Source organism: Impatiens glandulifera, chromosome 9, assembly GCF_907164915.1.
Source record: "Impatiens glandulifera chromosome 9, dImpGla2.1, whole genome shotgun sequence".
Classification (NCBI taxonomy): domain Eukaryota; kingdom Viridiplantae; phylum Streptophyta; class Magnoliopsida; order Ericales; family Balsaminaceae; genus Impatiens; species Impatiens glandulifera.
Window position 1 is genome coordinate 30470626 of NC_061870.1, and position 20990 is coordinate 30491615.

Sequence of the window (20990 nt, forward strand, 5' to 3'; positions counted from 1 at the left end):
TATTGTTGACTAATTCAATACCAATAAGTCTAAGAGCTAGTTTGATATTATTTTTTACATACTTTTTTTGATTTTTGTCGAGTTTTTTTTTAGAAATTAAACTACTATCCCATTAATAATTAATTAAAATATTAAAATATTTGTAATTTAATTTTATAAAATTTATTTTTTAAATACAAATGAGTATTATAGTAGTTCAAATAATAATAATAATTAACATATATTTTTCATCAAACAAACTCAAAGATTTATGAATTCTTCAACTTGTTCTTAGCCCTTATAAATTCGGACCCAGCTTTCTCCCTTCTTTTCATTCAGCTGCACTAAATTAAAGCTAGCTAGCTAGCTGATCCAAGATATATATGGACGGACGGGATGGAGTACTCTGATCTACCAGCAGCTCTCTAAAACAAAAATTCTTCATATTTGATCACAACTAATAACACTTGGTTCGATAGATCCGGTCGGTCCGGGGAAATAGAATGGCGGTTGTAGACAGCGGTGCGAAGACGTCTAGGGAGCTTGATCAGACACCAACATGGGCGGTGGCCGGAGTTTGCGCAATCATCATTCTCATCTCCCTTGCTCTGGAGAAGGGTCTTCATAAAGTCGGCGCTGTATGTACTAGTATTCATTTATATATGTACTAAATTTATGCTGTATATGTTGAGTAAGTGAGTAATTTTGTTAATTAATTTGTTCAGTGGTTCACAGCAAAGCAAAAGAAAGCTTTGTTTGAAGCGTTAGAGAAGGTGAAAGCAGGTAGGTAGCTAGATAAAAATGAAAAATATAATTTAGGGTTTATATAATAATTAATGAATGATTGTGAATTAATTTGGTGGTGGCAGAATTGATGATTCTGGGATTTATTTCGTTGTTGTTGACATTTAGTCAATACTACATAGCCGATATATGCATTCCAATTAAGGTGGCCAATACTCTCTTGCCCTGTCCGCTAAAGCACCTGAAGGTGGCTGCTGCCCCGGCACAATCCAAGCTCCCTGGCGGCGTTAGGAGGCTTTTCTCGTTAGAACGCCGGATTCTGGCCGGTGGCAGCAAAGGCGCCGGTTGTAAGAATGTGAGTACATATATATTTTATTTTATTTTTGATTTATCAAGAACTAAGATGTCACCCGTTTATGTGGGAATCAAATTCGTCATTTTAAGTCGATTATTTACAGGGAAAGGTACCGCTTATAACGGTGGATGGGCTGCATCAGTTGCATATATTGATATTTTTTATGGCGGTTCTTCATGTTATATATAGCGCAACTACCATGGGGCTGGGAAGATTGAAGGTAATTTTAAGTACATAATTAATTAATTAATTAGGTAGATCAAATTGGTAATTAATAAATAATAATTGATAGATCCGGGGTTGGAAACAGTGGGAGGAGGAGACGTTGTCCCATGATTATGAGGTTACAAACGGTAAAATGATATATTAATTATGTTAAAATAAATTGCATCAATTTATTAATATATATATATATAATATTTTTTGTATGTGTAATGTGTGTGCAGACCCATCAAGATTTAGACTTAGTCATGAGACTTCTTTTGTGCGCGCCCACACCAGTTATTGGACTAAAACCCCCATCTTCTTCTACATGGTAATTAATTAATTAAGCAACCTATATATTGACTATTGAATTGTAAATTAAATTCAATTAATCATATTAGGGATGTAAATTAAATTCAATTAATCATATTATATATAGGGATGTTTTTTCCGTCAATTTGTGAAATCGGTTAGCAAGTCAGACTACCTTACTCTTCGGAATGGATTTATCAGTGTGAGTAATTATTTAATCAACCAATTGGGTTTGTGATCATGTATGTTAATTTAATTACATAAATTTTGTTTTGATGATCAAATTGACCAGATTCATTTGGCTCCGGGCAGTAAATTTAACTTCCAAAGATACATAAAACGGTCTTTGGAAGATGATTTTAAAACAATTGTTGGCGTAACGTAAGTATTCATTTAATGTCACACAATATCATAACTATGATACATTTCTTCTTCAACTTGCATGCACAAATATCTAATAATTAATCTTCTTATGTGGTCTGATTTGGTTTGGTTGTCATGATATCATGTTGTTACAGTCCTTTCCTGTGGGCAACGTTTGTTTTCTTCTTGTTACTCAACATTGATGGTAAGTATATATTAGTTAGGTAAAATTAATTATTTATAAATGACCATGATTAATTAATTAATTGATTTGATTTATTAATCTGCAGGTTGGCAAACATTGTTTTGGGCATCCTTAATTCCTCCCATTGTAAGCAGATTCATGCAATAATTGCACAACTGGAATTAATAGTTAATATATATAGATGAAATGCAATAAGTTTTATTAATATTGGGTATACATATATAGATAATATTAGGGGTGGGGACTGAGCTTCAAGCAATATTAACAAAAATGGCTCTTGACATTTCTGAAAGACACGCCGTGGTTCAAGGAATGCCTCTCGTTGAAGGGTCCGACAAATACTTCTGGTTTGGGAAGCCACAATTACTCCTTCAACTAATCCACTTTGCCTTATTTCAAAACGCTTTTCAAATCACTTATTTCTTGTGGATTTGGGTAAGTAATGAATCAAATTACTCTTAATTAAATGCTTATATTAATATTAATTAATTTCTTAATTCCACAGTATAAGTTTGAGCTCACGTCCTGTTTCCACAACAATTTTGGCCTCCGAATCGCAAAAGTCTCTTTTGGGTGAGTCTCTATATATATATATGATCATTACCAATTGATCAATATTACATCTTAAAATTTAATTATTTAAAATCTAACATAATATATTATATATGTATATATATAGAATTGGAATCCTATTCTTCTGCAGCTATATCACTCTCCCACTTTATGCACTTGTAGCTCAGGTAATTGATTAAATATTAATTAATTTCATGATTTCATAATTATATGTACATGAATAGTTAAAAAAAAATTAATTATTGGGAAATGTATATATTGCAATTTGCATACAGATGGGGACACAACTAAAGAGATCAATATTTGATGAGCATACTTCCAAGGCATTGGAGAATTGGCGTAAAGCTGCTACCAAAAAGAATGAACAAAATCATTCTAAGACAAGAAAGTCCGCCACAATAAAATTGGGCGCCGCCCTCGAATCTATGAGCTCCACTTTGCGTTCTACTACACCTCTACAACGTTTGAGGACCTCCGGTCATTCAAGTAGTAGTGTAGGCCACTACTCTGGCCTCGAAACTGACCCGTCGAATCCAAACACTAATTTTGATGGAATAGAAAGTAAAATCAACGTCGACGATGATCATATTCACAATGATTTCTCTTTCGGAAAGCCAGTCCCAACCCCGTCGTCAAATTGATATAATCAATCCTGATTGTTATGATTTATCTAGTTACTGTTTTACTTAATTTGAGTTCGGTTTAAATTACTTAAATATTATAAGCTAGCTAGTAATTAAGAAAAAAAACACAATTTATAAAATAATTAATTATTTTAGAGATGATCCATATATATTAATTTAATTTCTGTTATGTGGAGCCAATAATAATCTCCTAACGTGACAGGGACTGGACTGCGCATTCAATTAACCATTATCAACAAATTCATTTATTACATTTTTATCTACCTTGATAGAGAGATGAGAGAAATATGTGGTTCCCCTATATAAAATAATAATAATACATCATGATATCAGTTAGATGATGATAGACTTAATTAATTATTAAAATAAGCAAACATTTTTTTCAATTATCTCCTCACCACTATAGGATATGTAATAATTTGATTGTTAATTAACTGAGTTTAATTAATGCTTGTAGGTTAATTAAATATAAAGTGACATAGTTGGATGATAGAGTTAGTATTAAGTCATTCACATAATTAATATATTATTGTATATACAAGTTGGTTTAAAGATGGCTATGTACCATTTATTAATTTAATTGATATAAAAGTAATGTAAGCATGCCCCTCTTCTCACAAGGTAGGTTCAATCATTAATATATATTTATTATATATATTGTATTTCTTATTTTTTTTATTAATTATGTTATGACCACACTGTTTTGGAATTGGGAGTCCAAAATATCCAAACATATTAACATTTTAATATTTTCCAATAACTATACAATGTAGACCCAAATGTTTTAAGATTGATAAAGACAATAATAATACATAAATATTTAATAAGTACAATGGCTCCGTGACTTAAAAATAATTTTGAATGGAGCCTTCCAGACAGATAAAGTGAATATTTAATATTAATAATAAAATGTTGAAATGGATTAAAAAAAGTATCTAATATCTTATAAAATTTATAACAAATAATTATTTAAATTTCAATAAAATAACTATGTAATAAAATTTTAAAATTATTTAGTTAGGCTTGAAGGACTTATAAAAAACTTAAAATATACTAATTAAATTAACATTTGTCCTAGACTCTTAGCTAATTTATTTGTATAAATAACTTTATAATTGTGATGTATTGAAATCTTATTTTAATTTTTAAATAATTATATAATCAATTTGAATACTAAATTTTAATTTATTTTTTTATGTATCATACTTTATTTTTAATAATAAATACTTAACTTAAGATTTTGTTTTTGGAAAAAAAAACACTAATAAATTATAAAGATCTTATGAATTATTACAACTGAATTATTTAAAAAATAAAGTATTCAAATAAATAATAATAATCCTGTCAAACTAATTAGACTGTTATAAAAATCATTTAAAAAGTATTTATATTAATGGATAAATTAATAAATAGTATATGTTATAACCTATAATTAACTTAAAATATAATATAAAACATATATATCATACATCAATCTATCTTTATGAACTTCTACACTCACTTTCAACATTTTATATCAACATATTTTACTGTACGTCTTATATAAAATTAATATGGATAAAATCTTAGTTGTTGTACTCTTATATATAAATATATAACTTAAAAATATATTTCTTATAACTATTTTTTCCAACTTTTATAAATATTTTTTTGATCATATATACACAATTCCGGTTAAATTATTTTGATATTTTATCTTTAGTAAAATTTTGATAAATTAGTAAAGAGAAAACCATATGTGTCAGATGAGAGAGAGGACGCCGTTAAATTTGTTTCAACGACCGTTTGAGAAGTTTATTACAAATCGCATTAATTTCAAATGCACGAGGGAGTGGTTGGCGCGTGGATGGAAATATTTTCTGAGTAAGTTTGATTTTTTTAGAAAGCTGAGTTCTATTTATTTATATGGTGCAACTAATTATCGCGTAAAACATATAGTTTGCAAACATATTTAATCATTACCGCCTAAGGTGCTTGAACCCCAGTATCTAAGGGAGACTAGGAAAATTCACTTTGATTTGATTTAACTTATACTCAATTTATAATGTCAAGTTTATTCAAGTATATTAGATATAATTCAACTTATTTTTAGGTTATTCGTTTTTTATTTATTTTTCTTAAAGAAGAATTTAAAAAAAAAATTGACTTAAAAAAATAAAATGTATTTGATTATAAAATTTTGAATTAAATTATTACGCAAGCAAACCCTAACTCAAACGCCCCCTCCTCACATGGTGTTGCAGAGTACAAACAATCCCCTGCCCTACTACTACAGTCAATCAGTCAGTCAGTCCAATCTCTTTCGCTAAAAACCCTAAACCAAACCCTCGAATCTCCCCATCCACCAATACCGATCCAATTATGACTCTCCTCCGCCAGCTTAATTATTCATCATCATCATCTTCGCCGAAATCTTCACTCGCTGAGCCGCCGGAGCCGGTCGTCAGAGAGGCAGACCTCGTGGTAATCCTCGCCGCTCTTCTCTGCGCTGTGATATCAGTTGCCGGCCTAATTGCAGTAGTTCGCTGCGCGTGGCTACGCCATGGCGCCTCCGGAGGAGGTCGCCGTCCATCCGCCTCGCCGAACAAGGGACTAAAGAAGAAGATTGTTCAATCCTTGCCGAAGTTCACCTACGATAGGGAATCCAGCAACGAGAGGATGTGCGCGAACACGGAGTGCGCTGTGTGCCTGTCCGAGTACGTCGATGGCGACGAGATCCGCGTGTTGCCGCAGTGCGGCCATGGATTTCACGTCGCCTGCATTGATACGTGGCTCGGTTCTCACTCTTCTTGTCCTTCTTGCCGCCAGGTCCTTGTAGTCACGAGGTGCCGGAAGTGCGGCGATAGAAGATGATAGCCGCATCTGTTTGTTTGGCAGTTCCCATTGCCGACGAATCTTCTATCTATTATTATTATTATTATTATTAATTAACAATATCGATTCCTGTAATTAAATATAAATATTCATTTCAAACGCAAATAATTATAAAAATAAAATAAAAAATAGCTTAGCTTGTTTCCTTAAAATTATTTAGCTTACTATCTTGAGGCAGAGAAAAAAAAAATTTAAATGTAAAATGTACAAGCTCTAGATTTGATGCCATATATAATATATATTTAAATATTTTAGCCAATTAAGATAATTATTATTTTTTATTTAACACTGAAAATTTTATTTTGTGAGTTAAGAAAATATTTGGGAATACAAGAATTGACATGTAACCATAAAGATAAATTTTGTTCAATTTTTTTATAAATTAAAGAAAATAATGAATAAAATTAAAAAAATTAAGAAAAATTAGTATTTTTTTTAGATGGACTTAGGTACACCCTAAATTAAATTAACGGAAATAATGATATGTTTTGAATGATGATTAGTTCGTGTTAAATGTATTGAATGATTAAGTAAAAAAGAAAAATATATTTAATAATTACGCAAAAAAAAGAAAAGGAAAATGTATTTAATGAATAATGGGAACCCGATCCGAGTGGGTTCCGAAACGAGCAGACCGTTGTTTGGGCCTTTGGGAATTAACCGAGAACCGGCCCGATAGTGAAACCAAGCCCGACCCGTAACGTATCCGCTATTATAGAAAGGATTTTTCACCTCTTTGTTTTGAGCGCCATCTTTCTGAATCTAGGTTAAGAGAAAGAAAGAGAGAGGCGCCGCCAACAAACCGTTGAACAGCAAACCTGCGAACTTCATCCTTAACTCAAATTGTCTGATTTGAGTTTCCGCCACCATGGGATTGGAATTAGCAGCACAGAAAGTTGAAATGGACGATGTAGAGGATGCGAATCTCAGCGATTTTCAGCTTGTGCGCCACGTAAGAGATGCACTAAGCTCAGCCGTTCAGGTACAATCTTTGAAAATGATTTGTGAAGAAATATTTTGACTACTTGTTATATGGGTTTTGTTTATCCTATATTATTGTAAAGGATCATTTGTTTTACTGTCTCAGGGTGATCTCGTCAGTTATGATCAGCTTCTCAGTGTTATTCACCGGAAAAAGAACCTTTCCCCAGACGAGGTTGCATTGCTGGTGGTATGTCAATTAGTTTTCTTGTCTGCCAATCGTTGATAATGTTGGCTGTCTATCCATGCTCATATTTTGTTTTCAAATATTTTCCTAACAGACGTGTTTAAAAGCACTGTCAGGAGCAGTTTCCTTTATTGATATTACATATCATGACGCCTTGCTCACTTCAGTAAGCCATTGCTTCTATAACTCATGTTTGTGGAATTATTTCCATAGTTTATGAATTATTATGTGAATACTCACTTGTACTCATCACCAGATATTCGGAATGAACTTGTGGAACTATGGGCGCGATGTGATGGGTGCATTGATTGAGCTAATTACATCCTTGGTATGCATCAGAAATGAATTATTTTATGTTGTTCTAGAATTGAATGGTTTAGAAGAATTTTTCTGCTAAACACATGTGTACTTGTTATGTTGGGCATACACCAAAAGACATGTAGGATGGATGGATCTCTCATGGTTGCTCCATCTCATGTGTTTTATTAGGTTGGCAGTGGAAAATACATAGATTCATGCTTGGAAATGCTTGTAAGCAATTTTGCGCCTCCTCGTACTTTCTTGGATTTGCTAAAGCAGCCACTAGGTTCTGCAAGGAAGGGCCAAGTTATTAGTTGTGTGCATTCTGCACTGGAAGTAATTTCAGACTTGGTGCCTCTTGCACCTGCGAGGTTGTTGCCCATTGTTGTTATGAAAATGCCTAATATATATGCGCAAGAGAAAGTGAGTATCGAGTTTCATTATTCACCAAACACTTTTTTCTTTATTTTTCTATTTTGAGTATACTAATTGTGTTCTTGTTGATTTTGTAGGAGATTTCTGTATATGTTGAAAATATGTTAATATTGGAAAGCAGCGCCCTAGGAGACCTTGTTGGAAACACGTTGCTTACAGCAGTGATGGATAGACTTATAGACTTTGATGTAAGCCCCATAATTTGTTGCAACACCAATGTGTAAAATGTTTGGTCTGCGCAACAATCTAATTGTCTTTTTTTTTCTTGTCAAAGGTAGAAATAAAATGGAAAGATATTCTGTGTGATGATTCCAGTAAAGGGATATTTGAGATGGAGCTAGAAGATTTAGATGATTTTCCGTTTGACGATGATGCAGAAGATTTTGAGGTGTGTATAGCTGCCGACATTTTATGATTATGTGTGGAAAAAGTTGAAATTCTTATTAAATTTTGCATGACAAAATAGTTATGTTTTGGAAATTAGTCACACCTCACTAATAATTTTATGGTGGTGCAACTACCAATTTGCTTGATTAACACAAATTCTTGTGCATCCAGATTCCAGGAGGATTCACAAGATCTAATAATCTTAATTGCAATATACTGGCAGAAAAATTAGACAGTTTGTTAGTGCTCATGTTTGAACATCTCAAATCATGCCATGAAAATGGCCGTTTGGTAAAGATATTTGAGACTCTCCTCAAGTCCTTTGAAATGACTGTTATGAGTGCTCATGAGCCCAAGTTTACTCAGGTAAGTGATTTCTGAGATAAAGATTTCATACATTTTCTATTATTTTTTTCACTAAATGTTGCTCTCTTGCAGTTTGTCTTGTTCTATGCCTGTTCGCTAGATCCTGATAATTGTGGTGTGAGGTTTGCAAATCTGCTTGCAGATATTTTCACCCAAAAAACCTACCCACTAAAGAAGAGGTGACGAATTTTGTAATGCAATTATTAGCTATTAAAGTTGGAGAGTAACAATGTCCCCAATTAGATCCATTAATAATCTTAGTATTGTCATGCAGGAGGATCGCAATTGCATATCTTGCCGGTTTCTTGTCTCGTGCAAACTTTCTACCTCTCACCTTCGTTGTTAAGATGTTGCAAAGGTTGAGAGTGGTTCCATCTATGTTTTTTCCTCTTAATTGTAAAATATGCAAGAAAACATTTGTCATGCTTATGTTTGTGCTTGTGTCAGATTGGTCAACTGGTGCTGGACATATTGCCAAGTTCAGGAAAGTGAAATTATTCCACAAGCTCACTTGATTTTCTATGACACTGTCCAGGTAAAAGCTTGCCCGTTTGAGGAATTGCAAGACTAATTTTGCAACTCATTTTGAACCCATTTGATTCCTGTGCAGGAATCTATATATGTACTAGTTTGTAAGTTACTGACTAGATTTCTAATACTTCTTTGGTGAAACAGGCTATATTGTATGTTCTTTGCTTTCGTATGAGATCAATAATTGATGATTCTCGCCTTCTATCAGAACTTACCAATTCCCCTCTGGAAGCAATTTTTAAACATCGGTTAATTCCTTTAAAGGTGAAGGCTCCTTCTCCCGACTCTCCCTCCTTTCAATACATCTTTGGCCAATTTTGCTGTTCATAAAAATAAAAATTACCTATTTATTAACTGCTTCCATTTCAACAGGGTTGTCTTCCAATAATAGTGGAAGAATTCCTACGACAGTCAAGAGCAGCTGGTCTTTTCACATCGACTCAGGCCTTTGTATTTGATAATATGCTGAAGCGCGAAACTTTCTTCCCTTTGGACCCTTGTTTATTACGAAAATCAGCAGGGTAACTTTCTCCCCTAAAATTTATATATATATATTTTACCCAAAATAACATTTTACCTAAATAACAAAATTTTCCTAACAAGTTTATTTGAAATAACATATTGATCATTCAAATAATTCAAGACTGTCAATCAATTTTTTTTACTAAAATACCCTTATTTTTTTAACATCTTAAATTATTTGTCATTTTAGTTTCTGCTTTATGTGACAAGTGTCAATATGTATGGACAGATTCCTTCAACCAACGTTCATATATTGGTCTATGGTTAACACTACATACGATGACGAAGATGAAAATAGCGAAGATGAAGCCGAAGTTTACCTAGGGAGTGCAGCTATTGATGCAATGGCCACTAGTTTTGTGGAGGAAGAATTTGACCTGGAAGGATTTAATAAAATGTCAATCACACCAAAAAGCATCAACTATAAGTTTGGAAGGGATTACAAAAAGATGATGCCCTCAAGAATCAGACCCTCTACAAGCCCGGAATCTTTGTGAAGAACAGGAGCCAAAGAGCAAGTATTAGCTTTCAGAAAAGGGTTTTGGTTATTCAAGTACTTCACTCCCTAATATTTCTCAAAGTTTGTGCATATATATGGTAGTATATTTTTCTCTTTTCAAGTTATGTTTTGTGCTATCAATTTTGTCACTAGAAGTGATTTGTTGTATGTGTCAAAAGTAAAAACCATCAATTATTATTTATCTAGTTTGCTTATCAATTTGAATTTATAGTCTACAATAAAATATTTATATTTAATGAATATAGTTTTAAAATATAATAATCTGTTTTTTATTTTGTAAGAAATCAGCTTAACATAAGATCAACTAAAATATAAATATTGATTTGCAATTATGGTCAATAAAAAGCTTATTAGATAAAACGATTACACTTTCTTTGCCACACGATACCACCATCTTGCCCTCGGAGAATACCTCTTTCTCTCTACCTAAATGCAGCCTCATCTGTATCCACATTGAAGAGATAGGTCCAAAGGATGTATCTCATCCAGGGGAAGATATCTTATGACCTTACCCTTAATGTACATCTTAATAATGGTTGATTCTTGGGTTGAAAGAGTTGGAGTTAATGAATTCAATGGGTAACTAATGTCCTATGGTCTAAGTATGTGATTGAGTTGGTAATAAAAGAATTGAAAATGAATTGTTGAATGATATAATTTGAGAAAAGCCTAAAGAAGAAGAAATAGTAGTAGTAGTAGTAGCATTGTCATTCCCGTTTGTTCTTGTTAAACAACAGCATCATACAACATACATAATCATACTTGTTAAACAACAACATACATAATCACAGAATTTTCAAGTGAAGATCTCCATAGCCAAGCCTGACTTTATGGGTCTCAAACAGTTTTGTAAGTTCTTTTATGTATTGGTCAAGTACTTCATTCACCTGATGCAAGAAGAATACACACAATAAAACAAAACAGGTAAATTGAATTGAATTGATAATGAAAAATATAGCAAGAATATCACCTCTTCCATGGAGGGTTGTGGATTCTTCTTGATAAGAATTGGTTTCCCAACAACCACATGCATTGGTTGAGGGAAAGGAACATGTGACCTGGGTATCGAGTTCACAATCAATCAATCAATCAATCAATCAATCAATCAAAAGAGAGCTTTCCTTTCCTTTCATATAGAATTTAAAACTCTTTCTTGTAATAGATTGAATTTGACCAAACTTACCCCCAAACACCCCAGTACATCATGGGGGTGAATTTAAGAGCTCTTGCAATTTTAGCATACAGTTTTCCCCTAGGCTTCCACCATTTGTAAGTGTTTGACTGCATATCATCATCTCAATCTCATCCAAGACAGTGGAGGAAAAGATTCATTTTTGAGTTTATTTGTTTGTTTGTTTACCTGGCCAAAGCAGTAAACAGGAACTAAGGGACATCCTACCTCCATAGCTATACGTACAAATCCTCGTCTTGATTTCACAAACGCAATCTACATACACACAATTAGGAACCAGAACACTCATTCCTATCTTATCTCAAATAAGTAATTAATTAAGTAGAGCAGCAATTAGTGAACCAACCTCAGAACCATGCTCCATATAGAGGCACTCTTGCACTCCTCCAGGGATTATTAAGCAGCTGTAACCCGATGACAAGAGGGAGACAAAGTTTTTCCGGGTTGCAGGTGTAAGTCCCATCCATGTCCACATTTGTCTCAACAAAGGTATATAGAACACCTGCACCCAGTTCAGTTCAGTTCCATTTTTAGATCTATAAATATCAAATCAGTCAGTTTGCAGTCTGTCTTACAGCGTTACTTGCAAGGACCTTCATTCTGGGAAACTGCATAAAACCTACCAGGTCCGACAATACAACACTACCAATTGGAAAAACTGAATGTGGCTCATACCCAAAAACTGTCAACATGCAAAAATGATAAATCCACCGAATTAGCCTATGTTTGTAGTAAGAACAAAAAAGAATGGTCAAACAATGCAAAAGATACTGTACCATATGCTTTATTTGGATCAAAGGCTTTCATATCCTCTACATGCAGAGTGATCGGAAAATACCCACATCCGTGCTTACATATATAGCTGAAAATAATTGCACAACATTGGAGCTACCTCTTGAATGCTTACAAAGAATATAACATGATAAAATGAAGGAATTGAAATGAAATGAAATGAAAGGAAAGGAAACCTTGCTAATTTCCTGCCCCATTTGCTCATTTCGTCTATGGGAATCACAGTGAATACAATAAACAACCCCATTACCCTGATAGATAAATAATATGATCAATCAAAATCAACACTTGAGAGCAGGCAAGGCAGTGAGTAAACTTACGCGAAGAAGCCAGGGAGTGAAAGGAAGAAAAAAGAGGCCAAAATGACTAGGATGTTGAACTGAAAGGCACCAAGCAATAGAATAATCGCCAATATGGAATGGAAAACCGGCCCTTCTTTCCCTTTGAACTCGCGTGCCGTTGCCGCAGCAGTCTCCGGCAAATGAACCGGCATCAGTATTTCTCCCTCAACCTCTTTCGAACCACCCATGAGCAACGATCCAATCCAACTCAACTCAACTCAACTGAATGGATGATATCCAGCTCCACATGCAATATATTACAGCCTCGCCTCGGACGGACCGACGATGAAGAAGATGGGTGGTCTGTCTCTAATTATAATGTATATATATATATATATATTCCATCGGAAAAAGTCGACGACACGTTTGAAGTAGAGCTCTGTGACACGACATGGCCTTTCTTTCGAGACCACTGACCGGATTCGATCAAACAAAACATTCCTAATTATGATTAATTTAAAAGGAATATATAATATCGAGACAGCGAATTAACCAGAGCAAATACCACGTGGATTTACACGTACGAGTGCAACCTCGGATGGATGTGAAAGATTAAAATAATAATAATAATAATAATAATCTCGCATCCTCTCTCTAGGCTCAATTGTGTCTATTCTTTTTCTTCATTTTGTCTTAGTTTGATCGGGAACTCTCTTTTTTTTTTCCTCAACTTAAATTTGAAGCGAAAATGATAAGTTTTGAGCATTATCGTTTCAATTTTTTATTTCTCATTTCAGTTTTTTATTTTTATTTTACGTTTTTCTCTAATTTAATAATAGGTAGGATGTTTTATAGAATGTCAAGATATAAAGTTATTGGGCATGTCTTTCTTTGTTTCTAATTAAGATTGAAATGTTAATATATGTATATATCAATTTTCAAACAATTAAAGTGGTATTTGTTGTATATATTTCAATTTTCAAGAACAATCAAACAAGAATTTTAAATGATTATAACAATTTTTCTTATCTTATTTTAATCATTTTAGTTTACTTTTTTGTGACAAGTGTCAATATATATGCATAGATTTCTCCAACCAAATTTCGTATATTGGTCGATGGTTAACACTACATACGACGAAGAAGAAGAAAATAGGGAAGACAATGCTGAAGTTTACATGGGGAGTGCAGCTATTTATGCAATGGCCACAAGTTTTGTGGAGGAAGAATTTTACCTGGAAGGATTTAATAAAATGTCAATCACACCAAAAAGCATCAACTATAAGTTTGGAAGTCATTACAAAAAAATGATGCCCTAAAAAATCAGACCCTCTACAAGTCCTGAATCTTTGTGAAGAACAAATACAGAGAGCAAATACTGGCTTTAAGAAAAGGATTCTGGTTATTCATATATTTCACTACCTATTTTTTCTCAAAGTTTGTGTATATATATAGTAGTATATTTCTCTTTTCTAGTTATGTTTTGTGCTATCAATTTTGTCACTAGAAGAAGAGTAGTGATTTTTCTTTCTTTGCTCGACAGTTTGAATTTTGAGTCTACAATAAAATATTTATATTTAAGGTATATCTTCATTCCCGTTTGTTTTTGTTAAACAACAACATACATAATACATAATCATCATACTTGTTAAACAACAACATACATAATACATAATCATAAAGGTTAATTGTTTGTCTCCTACTTACTTAGTCAGAGAATTCTCAAGTGAAGATCTCCATAGCCAAGCCTGACTTTATGGGTCTCAAACAGTTTAGTAAGTTCTTCTATGTATTGGTCAAGTACTTCATTCACCTGATGCAAGAAGAAGAAGAATACACAATAAAACAAAACAGGCAAATTGAATGAAAAATATAGCAAGAATATCACCTCTTCCATGGAGGGTTGCGGATTCTTCTTGATAAGAATTGGTTTCCCAACAACCACATGCATTGGTTGACGAAAAGGAACAGGTGACCTGAGTGTTGAGTTCACATTCAACCAATCAATCAATCAATAAATCGAAAAGAGAACTTTTCCTTTCATATAGAATTTAAACTCTCTCTTGTTATGATTGGATTTGACTAAAACTTACCCCCAAACACCCCAGTACATGATGGGGGTGAATTTAAGAGTTCTTGCAATTTTAGCATACAGTTTTCCCCCAGGCTTCCACCATTTGTAAGCGTTTGACTGCAAATCATCATCTTAATCTCAATTTCAATCTCATCCAAGACAGTGGAGGAAAAGATTCACTTTTGAGTTTGTTTGTTTGTTTACCTGGCCAAAGCAGTAAACAGGAACTAATGGACATCCTACCTCCATAGCTACACGTACAAATCCTCGTCTTGATTTCACAAACGCAATCTACAAACACACAATTAGGAACCAGAACACACAACCTTACCTAGCTAGATTTCCTATCTTATATTAAATAAGTAATTAAGTAGAGTAGCAATTAGTGAACCAACCTCAGAACCATGCTCCATATGGATGATCTCTTGCACTCCTCCAGGGATTATTAAGCAGCTGCAACCAGATGACAAGAGTGAGACAAAGTTTTTCCGGGTTGCAGGTGTAAGTCCCATCCATGTCCATATGTGTCTCAACAAAGGTATATAGAACACCTGCACCCAGTTCAGTTCAGTTCCATTTTTAGGTCTATAAATATCAAACAACATAAAATGGATATCAGTCAGTCAGTCTTACAGCGCTACTTGAAAGGACCTTGATTCTGGGAAATCGCATAAAACCTACCAGGTCCGACAATACAACACTACCAAGGGGAAAAACTGAATGTGGCTCATACCCAAAAACTGTCAACATACAAAAATGATAAATCCACCGAATTAGCCTATGTTTGTAGTAAGAACAAAAAAGAATGGTCAAACAATGCAAAAGATACTTACCATATGCTTTATTTGGATCAAAGGCTTTCATATCCTCTACATGCAGAGTGATCGGAAAATACCCACATCCATGCTTACATATATAGCTAAAAATAATTACACAACATTGGAGCTACCTCTTAAATGCTTACAAAGAATATAACATGCTAAAATGAAGGAATTGAAATGAAATGAAATGAAAGGAAACCTTGCCAATTTCCTGCCCCATTTGCTCATTTCATCTATGGGAATCACCGTGAATACAATAAACAACCCCATTACCCTGATAAATGAATAATGTATATATGAGATTCAAAATCAATATGTAAATTAATAGCACTTGAGAGCAGGCAGTAAGCTTACGCGAAGAACCCAGGGAGTGAAAGGAAGAAGAAAGAGGCCGAAGTGACTAGGATGTTGAACTGAAAGGCACCAAGCCATAGAATAATCGCCAATATGGAATGGAAAATCGGCCCTTCTTTCCCTTTGAACTCACTTGCCGTTGTCGCAGCAGTCTCCGGCGAATGAACCGGCTTCAGTATTCCTCCCTCAACCTCTTTCGAACCCATGAGCAATTAAAAGCTAGCCCAAATCACGATCCAACTCAACTCAACTCAATGGATGATATCCAGCTCCACATGCAATATATTACAGCCACGGACGGACCGACAGAGAAGGTGGGTGGTCTCTAATTATAATGAAATGTTAATATATACTAGATTATCAGCTTACTCGATTCATCGAAAAACTCGACGACACGTTTGTAGTAGCTCTGTTACACCATCCTTGGCCTTCCTTTCGAGGCCACCGACCGGATTCGCCCAATCAAAACATTGCAGTCTAATATTCTTAATTATTATTTAAATGGGTCGGTATGGGCTTCATCAGCAGGAATCTCATGTTACCTTTCGTTTTCAAAAGGTGAAATCTTGCACGTAAAAAGACAATTCGTTGGTTTAAATTTATACAAAAACCTTAATTTGTTAAGCTGTAAAACCTTTTTACTAATATATATAATAATGGTTTTAAATCTATGTAGGAAAAGAGTTTTACGTTTTACATGACTTGTATCTCTCATGCATCCACCGTCACATTTCTGCATTTACATCTCATCTCTAACAGTAAGCAATACCTAATAATATAGTCATTACACAATTTTACAAATCAGCCAAACATCATCAAGAGGTGTACATATTTGAAAACATATAAAATACTGAAATTTTTGTTATTTTTTTAATAAGAGAACAATCATCATCTTATATATACACTAACCCCCATTTGAAAATTCTAACTTTTTCTTGAGATCATGTTTAAAAATACAATTTAATCAAACAGAAATTTATTGACAGTTTCTCATAAAGTGTTTCCAAATAGGGTTTGTTTTAGGGTCTCCTGACATTGTGTTATCATACTTTAGGGTGCAGCTCGGAAGGATCGAGCAGGCCTTCTAACACGACAAGCTCATCCAACAAAGAGAGCTTCTCGTCTTCTAGTGTCTTGACCATTTCTTCCTCCTTCCTCAACTCTCTCCCCAGGTTAAAGGTTTCCTCTTCCAATAACAAGTACTTGTGTCTAAGAACCCTGTACTCATCAGGTAACAAAGTGTCTGAGCTTGGCTTCTCCTGTTTTTGCAGGAACAAAGGGTGCTGCTGGGTTGTTTCTTTCTTCGAAACCACCCTTGTTTTCGCGACTTTTTTAGTTGTTGATGCTGGACTACCACTCATGTCACCTAGGGTTTGAAACATTGAACCTGCTTGCTTCTTAAAGGTTTTCTTTTTCCCTTGCTTTGCGTTTGAAGTTTTCTCAGCAACTGGTTTCATCTCTAAATTGGCTTATAGTAACTGCCAACAACAACAAAAAATATACATCTTTTTACATATCAATAAAACAATACTGCAAAAACTCTAGAAAATCTTATATATGTGTCCCAATCCAACTCATAACTAGTATGATTGAGTTCTAAGTTCTAACCCAATCCATTTCAATTCAAATATACATGCTTGAACCATATTTGCAAACATGATTAACAGTTAACATATGCAATGGATCATCTTATGCATAAGGATCTCTTCAATTATGTTAGTTTGAAAAGATAATAAAATGGAGATATTTGGCAACCAATCAAAAGCTGAAGAACACACCATAGAGATAATAGTGCTTAGGGTAAATATAAACGCGCTTATCAACAATGAAAAGATAGCATAATCTCAATGAGGACAAAGATTGCCAGTCAGTCAGCCATTGTTTATTCTCTTGAGGGACACAAGTTGCAAACCCATGAAGAAGGAGGTAACCAATATAAAAGAAAACAAAGCAACCTTCATAGCAAGCAAGCAATGCATAGTATGCAGAAACAATGGGTAAATTTCCAATTAAAGATCATGCGATTACAGGAACACATATGCACATCTCTTTATCAATGGAGGGTAAAGATAACACCTTATTATGCTTATATCTATCAAAATCCAAAACAGGAAAAGTAAAGGGGAGGGGAAAAACCCTAGCAGGTAACAAAAAATTAAAAAAAACAGAATTGAAGCCTTGTATGATATCAATCAGACATACATAAGTTTCCCCAGGACTTAACTAAGATTAATTACAAGTATTCTTCACAACTTACAAGGATATATGAGGGAATGCAATAAGACGAACGAACCCTTGCGCTTCTCTTCAGAGAAGCTTTACTCTGTACCGATCGCCTCTTTTCAGTAATTGAACCAACCGACGAACAATGATCCCTGACGCCCACCGACGAACAAAGAAGAAGATCGAAGCTTCACTTAAGCTCGCTCGCTCTACCGATAGATAGGGATTTCGGGGAAGAAACTGGAATTGTATTTTTATTTTTATTTTATTTTAAATAAAATAAACAAATATTTTATTAAAAGTCAGATATAAATTGTGCATGACAAAATAAATTTGACTAAATGGCATTAGACGGTATTATTTGAGTTTTTGACCCTTATTATTTTTAAATGAAAATGCCCTCACTGGATGTCGGGTGAATGTCGGGTGAAAAGTTCACAATCGCGAGACGTAATCGGCATTCGCAAAACGCAACCGGCATTCGCGAGATAAATTTTTTTTTTTTTTAAATAAAAAAAATTACGTATCGCGAATGCCGATTGCGTCTCGCGATTGTGAACGTCTCGCCACAGAGACAAAATCGTCCAAAAAAAAAAAAAAGTGTCACCAACTTATTTAGTTTTATGCGTTACTCAAAAACTCAAAAGATGTGATCTTTAAAGTTATTTTTTCAAAATTCTCATAATAAAGTTAACAACATATACTATGCAGGAAAAGTCACTAATTTTCAAATAATTCATTATTCTTTTCCATATTTATTGTTAATTAAAATATTAAATTTATTTTAAAAAATCAATTCTTTATTATATAATAATATTCATTAAATTTATTAACTAAACTTAATTAGTTTTTTATAATCCTGATATATCTAAATAATCAAATACAAATATACTTTTATTAATTAAAATATTTAACCTTTTTTTTAATATTTATCTTTATATATTAATATATTTTAAATTATTTTTTAAAAAAATAAACTCAAATTTTCAAAATCACATACCATCAACAATTTTTAAATAACCTGAACCTAAAAGTTCTAAGTCAAATTAAAAATTTATATATTTTGTTGTAAATGATATAATATGAAGACACGAAAACTGGCCCATGCTTCTCTAAAACATGTTATTAAAGAATGAAGTGGCAATACCATTTAAATCGCAACAAAATGGAATTAAACGAGAGATGAAAAAAGAGGGTTAGGAGTATTTCATATTAGTCAACATTCCCTGCCCTAGGTTACAATAAAAACAATATGATTAATTAATTTTTCACTTTAAAAAAAAATTAAAAAATTTCAGAATTTTGTTTTATACACCTCTTCAATAAAGAAAATAGGATGGAGTAATTGAGAGGGAACCATAGTAAATATAGTTAGGCCATAAATTGAGAAATCGATCAGAAAAATTGTCCGTCGATCTCTAAATGAATCGAAACATATATAAGAGCATCCACCAGAAAAAAAACACTCGTCTATTTAGTCTTTTTCTTACTAGATATCTTAGAAAGGTTAAGAATAAAGGAGTTTGACAATTTTCTACTAAAATGTCACATATCATTAAAAAAAAATTGATTTTCTTAATGACTAACGTGAAATTAGTATGGGTGAAATTTCTACCATGTTTGGATGATAAGACACAAAAGTTTTAACCCTAAATTTTCTCCAAGAGAGATACATCCATTCGTTGACTCGCAATTCATACTTGCAATAATTGATTTGTTTTAAGGTTTGCATTGTCATTGAGGAACTTCCAACTAAAGGGTTTCAATGTTGGGTGTAAGATTAGTTGGATAAGCATAAGGCTGCCAGATGAGGGTGACGGAGGAGTGGTTTGGGTGAAACATTAGTTTGGTAATGGGTTGTAGGCTGGGTATGAGACTAGACTGTGGGTTAGGGTGGACGGTTGGTTTAAAGTTGCGAATAAGAGTTGAAATAGGCAGAATCTGTATGTGAATTTGGGTTGGAAGGCTTTATTTTCTTGAAAATATAGTTCAGATTATAATACAAGTAAAAAATGTTCAACTCCGACCTTAGCTCAGTTGGTAGAGCGGAGGACTGTAGTTGAATGCTGTTATCCTTAGGTCGCTGGTTCGAATCCGGCAGGTCGGATTATTTGAATGATTATACTATTTTTCTCCAAATTATTTACTTTTGCTAGTTAAGGAACACATAAGCTCGGGAATCCTACCATATTCTAGTATTGATTATAAATGAAATAAGAGTTAATTGATCACTAGTTTTCAATAATTGCAGATTCTTTAGTCTTCTTTTGGTGGTTCTTTGGAAGCTCACTAGTTTTGAATTCTATGAATTTGATTTCCTCATGTATGTTATCAGGGTAAAATGTTTAGTTCACATACCCTTATTAATGCATTGGTTCATGCGAATTTGTTATTTAGCTCACAAAATGTATAGAAATTGGACTGCATGTCCAAGTTCATCTTTCAATTAATCGTTCCACAAGTTGATCATTATTAAAGATACTCTTGAATATCTTTTAAGAGATTCTTGAAATGAAATCCAAGAGTCTTTTGGAGATACTCAAGAGTATCTTTATTAACCGTTCATTCATATTAGAAAATCAACAAAATATACATAATCAATGAAAGCAATCAAACAAATCATCAAGTCTATTATATCTTCAAATAACAAAGTTAAGAAATAAAATAAAAGGATGATAGAAGCATTTGTTTTTTATTACCATTATTGAAAACCCAAATTGGCAATGCACCTATGCTTTTTGCTAGCTACAAAGAAGCAAAACAGTCAATAAA

At 33.4% G+C, this 20990-nt stretch overlaps 6 protein-coding genes and 1 non-coding gene across 7 annotated transcripts; 4 read left to right on the forward strand and 3 right to left on the reverse strand.

Moving 5' to 3' along the window:
• Window positions 1-300: 300 nt before the first annotated feature.
• Window positions 301-3513, forward strand: LOC124914198 (MLO-like protein 9). Its single transcript, XM_047454697.1, has 14 exons — window positions 301-617; window positions 705-762; window positions 849-1078; window positions 1182-1298; window positions 1371-1431; window positions 1525-1613; window positions 1722-1796; window positions 1887-1975; window positions 2113-2162; window positions 2248-2288; window positions 2388-2597; window positions 2668-2735; window positions 2842-2902; window positions 3011-3513. The coding sequence occupies exons 1-14, from the start codon at window positions 483-485 to the stop codon at window positions 3374-3376; spliced, it is 1650 nt and encodes a 549-aa protein (XP_047310653.1). The 5' UTR covers window positions 301-482; the 3' UTR covers window positions 3377-3513.
• A 2119-nt stretch (window positions 3514-5632) lies between these two features.
• LOC124915403 (RING-H2 finger protein ATL80-like) lies at window positions 5633-6268 on the forward strand. The gene has a single exon (XM_047456112.1). The coding sequence runs from the start codon at window positions 5741-5743 to the stop codon at window positions 6230-6232; it is 492 nt and encodes a 163-aa protein (XP_047312068.1). The 5' UTR covers window positions 5633-5740; the 3' UTR covers window positions 6233-6268.
• Window positions 6269-7009: 741 nt separating this feature from the next.
• On the forward strand, window positions 7010-10686 carry LOC124914137 (RNA polymerase I-specific transcription initiation factor RRN3-like). Its single transcript, XM_047454622.1, has 14 exons — window positions 7010-7235; window positions 7341-7424; window positions 7516-7587; window positions 7678-7749; window positions 7911-8144; window positions 8234-8344; window positions 8431-8544; window positions 8715-8909; window positions 8982-9088; window positions 9184-9267; window positions 9357-9444; window positions 9585-9704; window positions 9813-9961; window positions 10192-10686. The coding sequence occupies exons 1-14, from the start codon at window positions 7122-7124 to the stop codon at window positions 10457-10459; spliced, it is 1812 nt and encodes a 603-aa protein (XP_047310578.1). The 5' UTR covers window positions 7010-7121; the 3' UTR covers window positions 10460-10686.
• Window positions 10687-11260: 574 nt separating this feature from the next.
• On the reverse strand, window positions 11261-12533 carry LOC124914925 (diacylglycerol O-acyltransferase 2-like). The gene is made up of 7 exons (XM_047455558.1): window positions 12451-12533; window positions 12250-12356; window positions 12021-12176; window positions 11843-11929; window positions 11666-11763; window positions 11453-11540; window positions 11261-11369 (listed from the first exon to the last, which is right to left on the reverse strand). Exons 1-7 carry the CDS (start codon window positions 12479-12481, stop codon window positions 11268-11270), a joined length of 669 nt encoding a protein of 222 aa, XP_047311514.1. The 5' UTR covers window positions 12482-12533; the 3' UTR covers window positions 11261-11267.
• Window positions 12534-14445: 1912 nt separating this feature from the next.
• Window positions 14446-16448, reverse strand: LOC124914924 (diacylglycerol O-acyltransferase 2D-like). Its single transcript, XM_047455556.1, has 9 exons — window positions 15996-16448; window positions 15841-15915; window positions 15654-15739; window positions 15454-15560; window positions 15216-15371; window positions 15025-15111; window positions 14840-14937; window positions 14635-14722; window positions 14446-14559 (listed from the first exon to the last, which is right to left on the reverse strand). The coding sequence occupies exons 1-9, from the start codon at window positions 16199-16201 to the stop codon at window positions 14458-14460; spliced, it is 1005 nt and encodes a 334-aa protein (XP_047311512.1). The 5' UTR covers window positions 16202-16448; the 3' UTR covers window positions 14446-14457.
• A 348-nt stretch (window positions 16449-16796) lies between these two features.
• Window positions 16797-17505, reverse strand: LOC124915259. Its single transcript, XM_047455944.1, has one exon. It carries the CDS (start codon window positions 17450-17452, stop codon window positions 17039-17041), a length of 414 nt encoding a protein of 137 aa, XP_047311900.1. The 5' UTR covers window positions 17453-17505; the 3' UTR covers window positions 16797-17038.
• Window positions 17506-20240: 2735 nt separating this feature from the next.
• Window positions 20241-20325, forward strand: TRNAY-GUA. The gene is given in 2 exon segments: window positions 20241-20277; window positions 20290-20325. It is a non-coding gene; the product is annotated as a tRNA-Tyr (tRNA).
• Window positions 20326-20990: the final 665 nt, after the last annotated feature.

What these genes read in the sequence shown, in the direction of transcription:
- LOC124914198 (XM_047454697.1), top strand. Translation starts at nt 483, where the DNA reads ATGGCGGTTGTAGACAGCGGTGCGAAGACGTCTAGGGAGCTTGATCAG. An exon ending in CTTATTTCTTGTGGATTTGG is followed by an intron (nt 2,598 to 2,667) that starts GTAAGTAATGAA and finishes TTAATTCCACAG; the next exon opens with TATAAGTTTGAGCTCACGTC. An exon ending in ATCGCAAAAGTCTCTTTTGG is followed by an intron (nt 2,736 to 2,841) that starts GTGAGTCTCTAT and finishes GTATATATATAG; the next exon opens with AATTGGAATCCTATTCTTCT.
- LOC124915403 (XM_047456112.1), top strand. Translation starts at nt 5,741, where the DNA reads ATGACTCTCCTCCGCCAGCTTAATTATTCATCATCATCATCTTCGCCG.
- LOC124914137 (XM_047454622.1), top strand. Translation starts at nt 7,122, where the DNA reads ATGGGATTGGAATTAGCAGCACAGAAAGTTGAAATGGACGATGTAGAG. An exon ending in ACCTACCCACTAAAGAAGAG is followed by an intron (nt 9,089 to 9,183) that starts GTGACGAATTTT and finishes ATTGTCATGCAG; the next exon opens with GAGGATCGCAATTGCATATC. An exon ending in ATCGGTTAATTCCTTTAAAG is followed by an intron (nt 9,705 to 9,812) that starts GTGAAGGCTCCT and finishes CCATTTCAACAG; the next exon opens with GGTTGTCTTCCAATAATAGT.
- LOC124914925 (XM_047455558.1), bottom strand. Translation starts at nt 12,481, where the DNA reads ATGAAAGCCTTTGATCCAAATAAAGCATATG. An exon ending in ATATGGAGCATGGTTCTGAG is followed by an intron (nt 11,930 to 12,020) that starts GTTGGTTCACTA and finishes GTGTGTATGTAG; the next exon opens with ATTGCGTTTGTGAAATCAAG. An exon ending in ATGTACTGGGGTGTTTGGGG is followed by an intron (nt 11,541 to 11,665) that starts GTAAGTTTGGTC and finishes CTCGATACCCAG; the next exon opens with GTCACATGTTCCTTTCCCTC.
- LOC124914924 (XM_047455556.1), bottom strand. Translation starts at nt 16,201, where the DNA reads ATGGGTTCGAAAGAGGTTGAGGGAGGAATACTGAAGCCGGTTCATTCG. An exon ending in AGGTCCTTTCAAGTAGCGCT is followed by an intron (nt 15,372 to 15,453) that starts GTAAGACTGACT and finishes AACTGGGTGCAG; the next exon opens with GTGTTCTATATACCTTTGTT. An exon ending in CTGTTTACTGCTTTGGCCAG is followed by an intron (nt 14,938 to 15,024) that starts GTAAACAAACAA and finishes GATGATTTGCAG; the next exon opens with TCAAACGCTTACAAATGGTG.
- LOC124915259 (XM_047455944.1), bottom strand. Translation starts at nt 17,452, where the DNA reads ATGAAACCAGTTGCTGAGAAAACTTCAAACGCAAAGCAAGGGAAAAAG.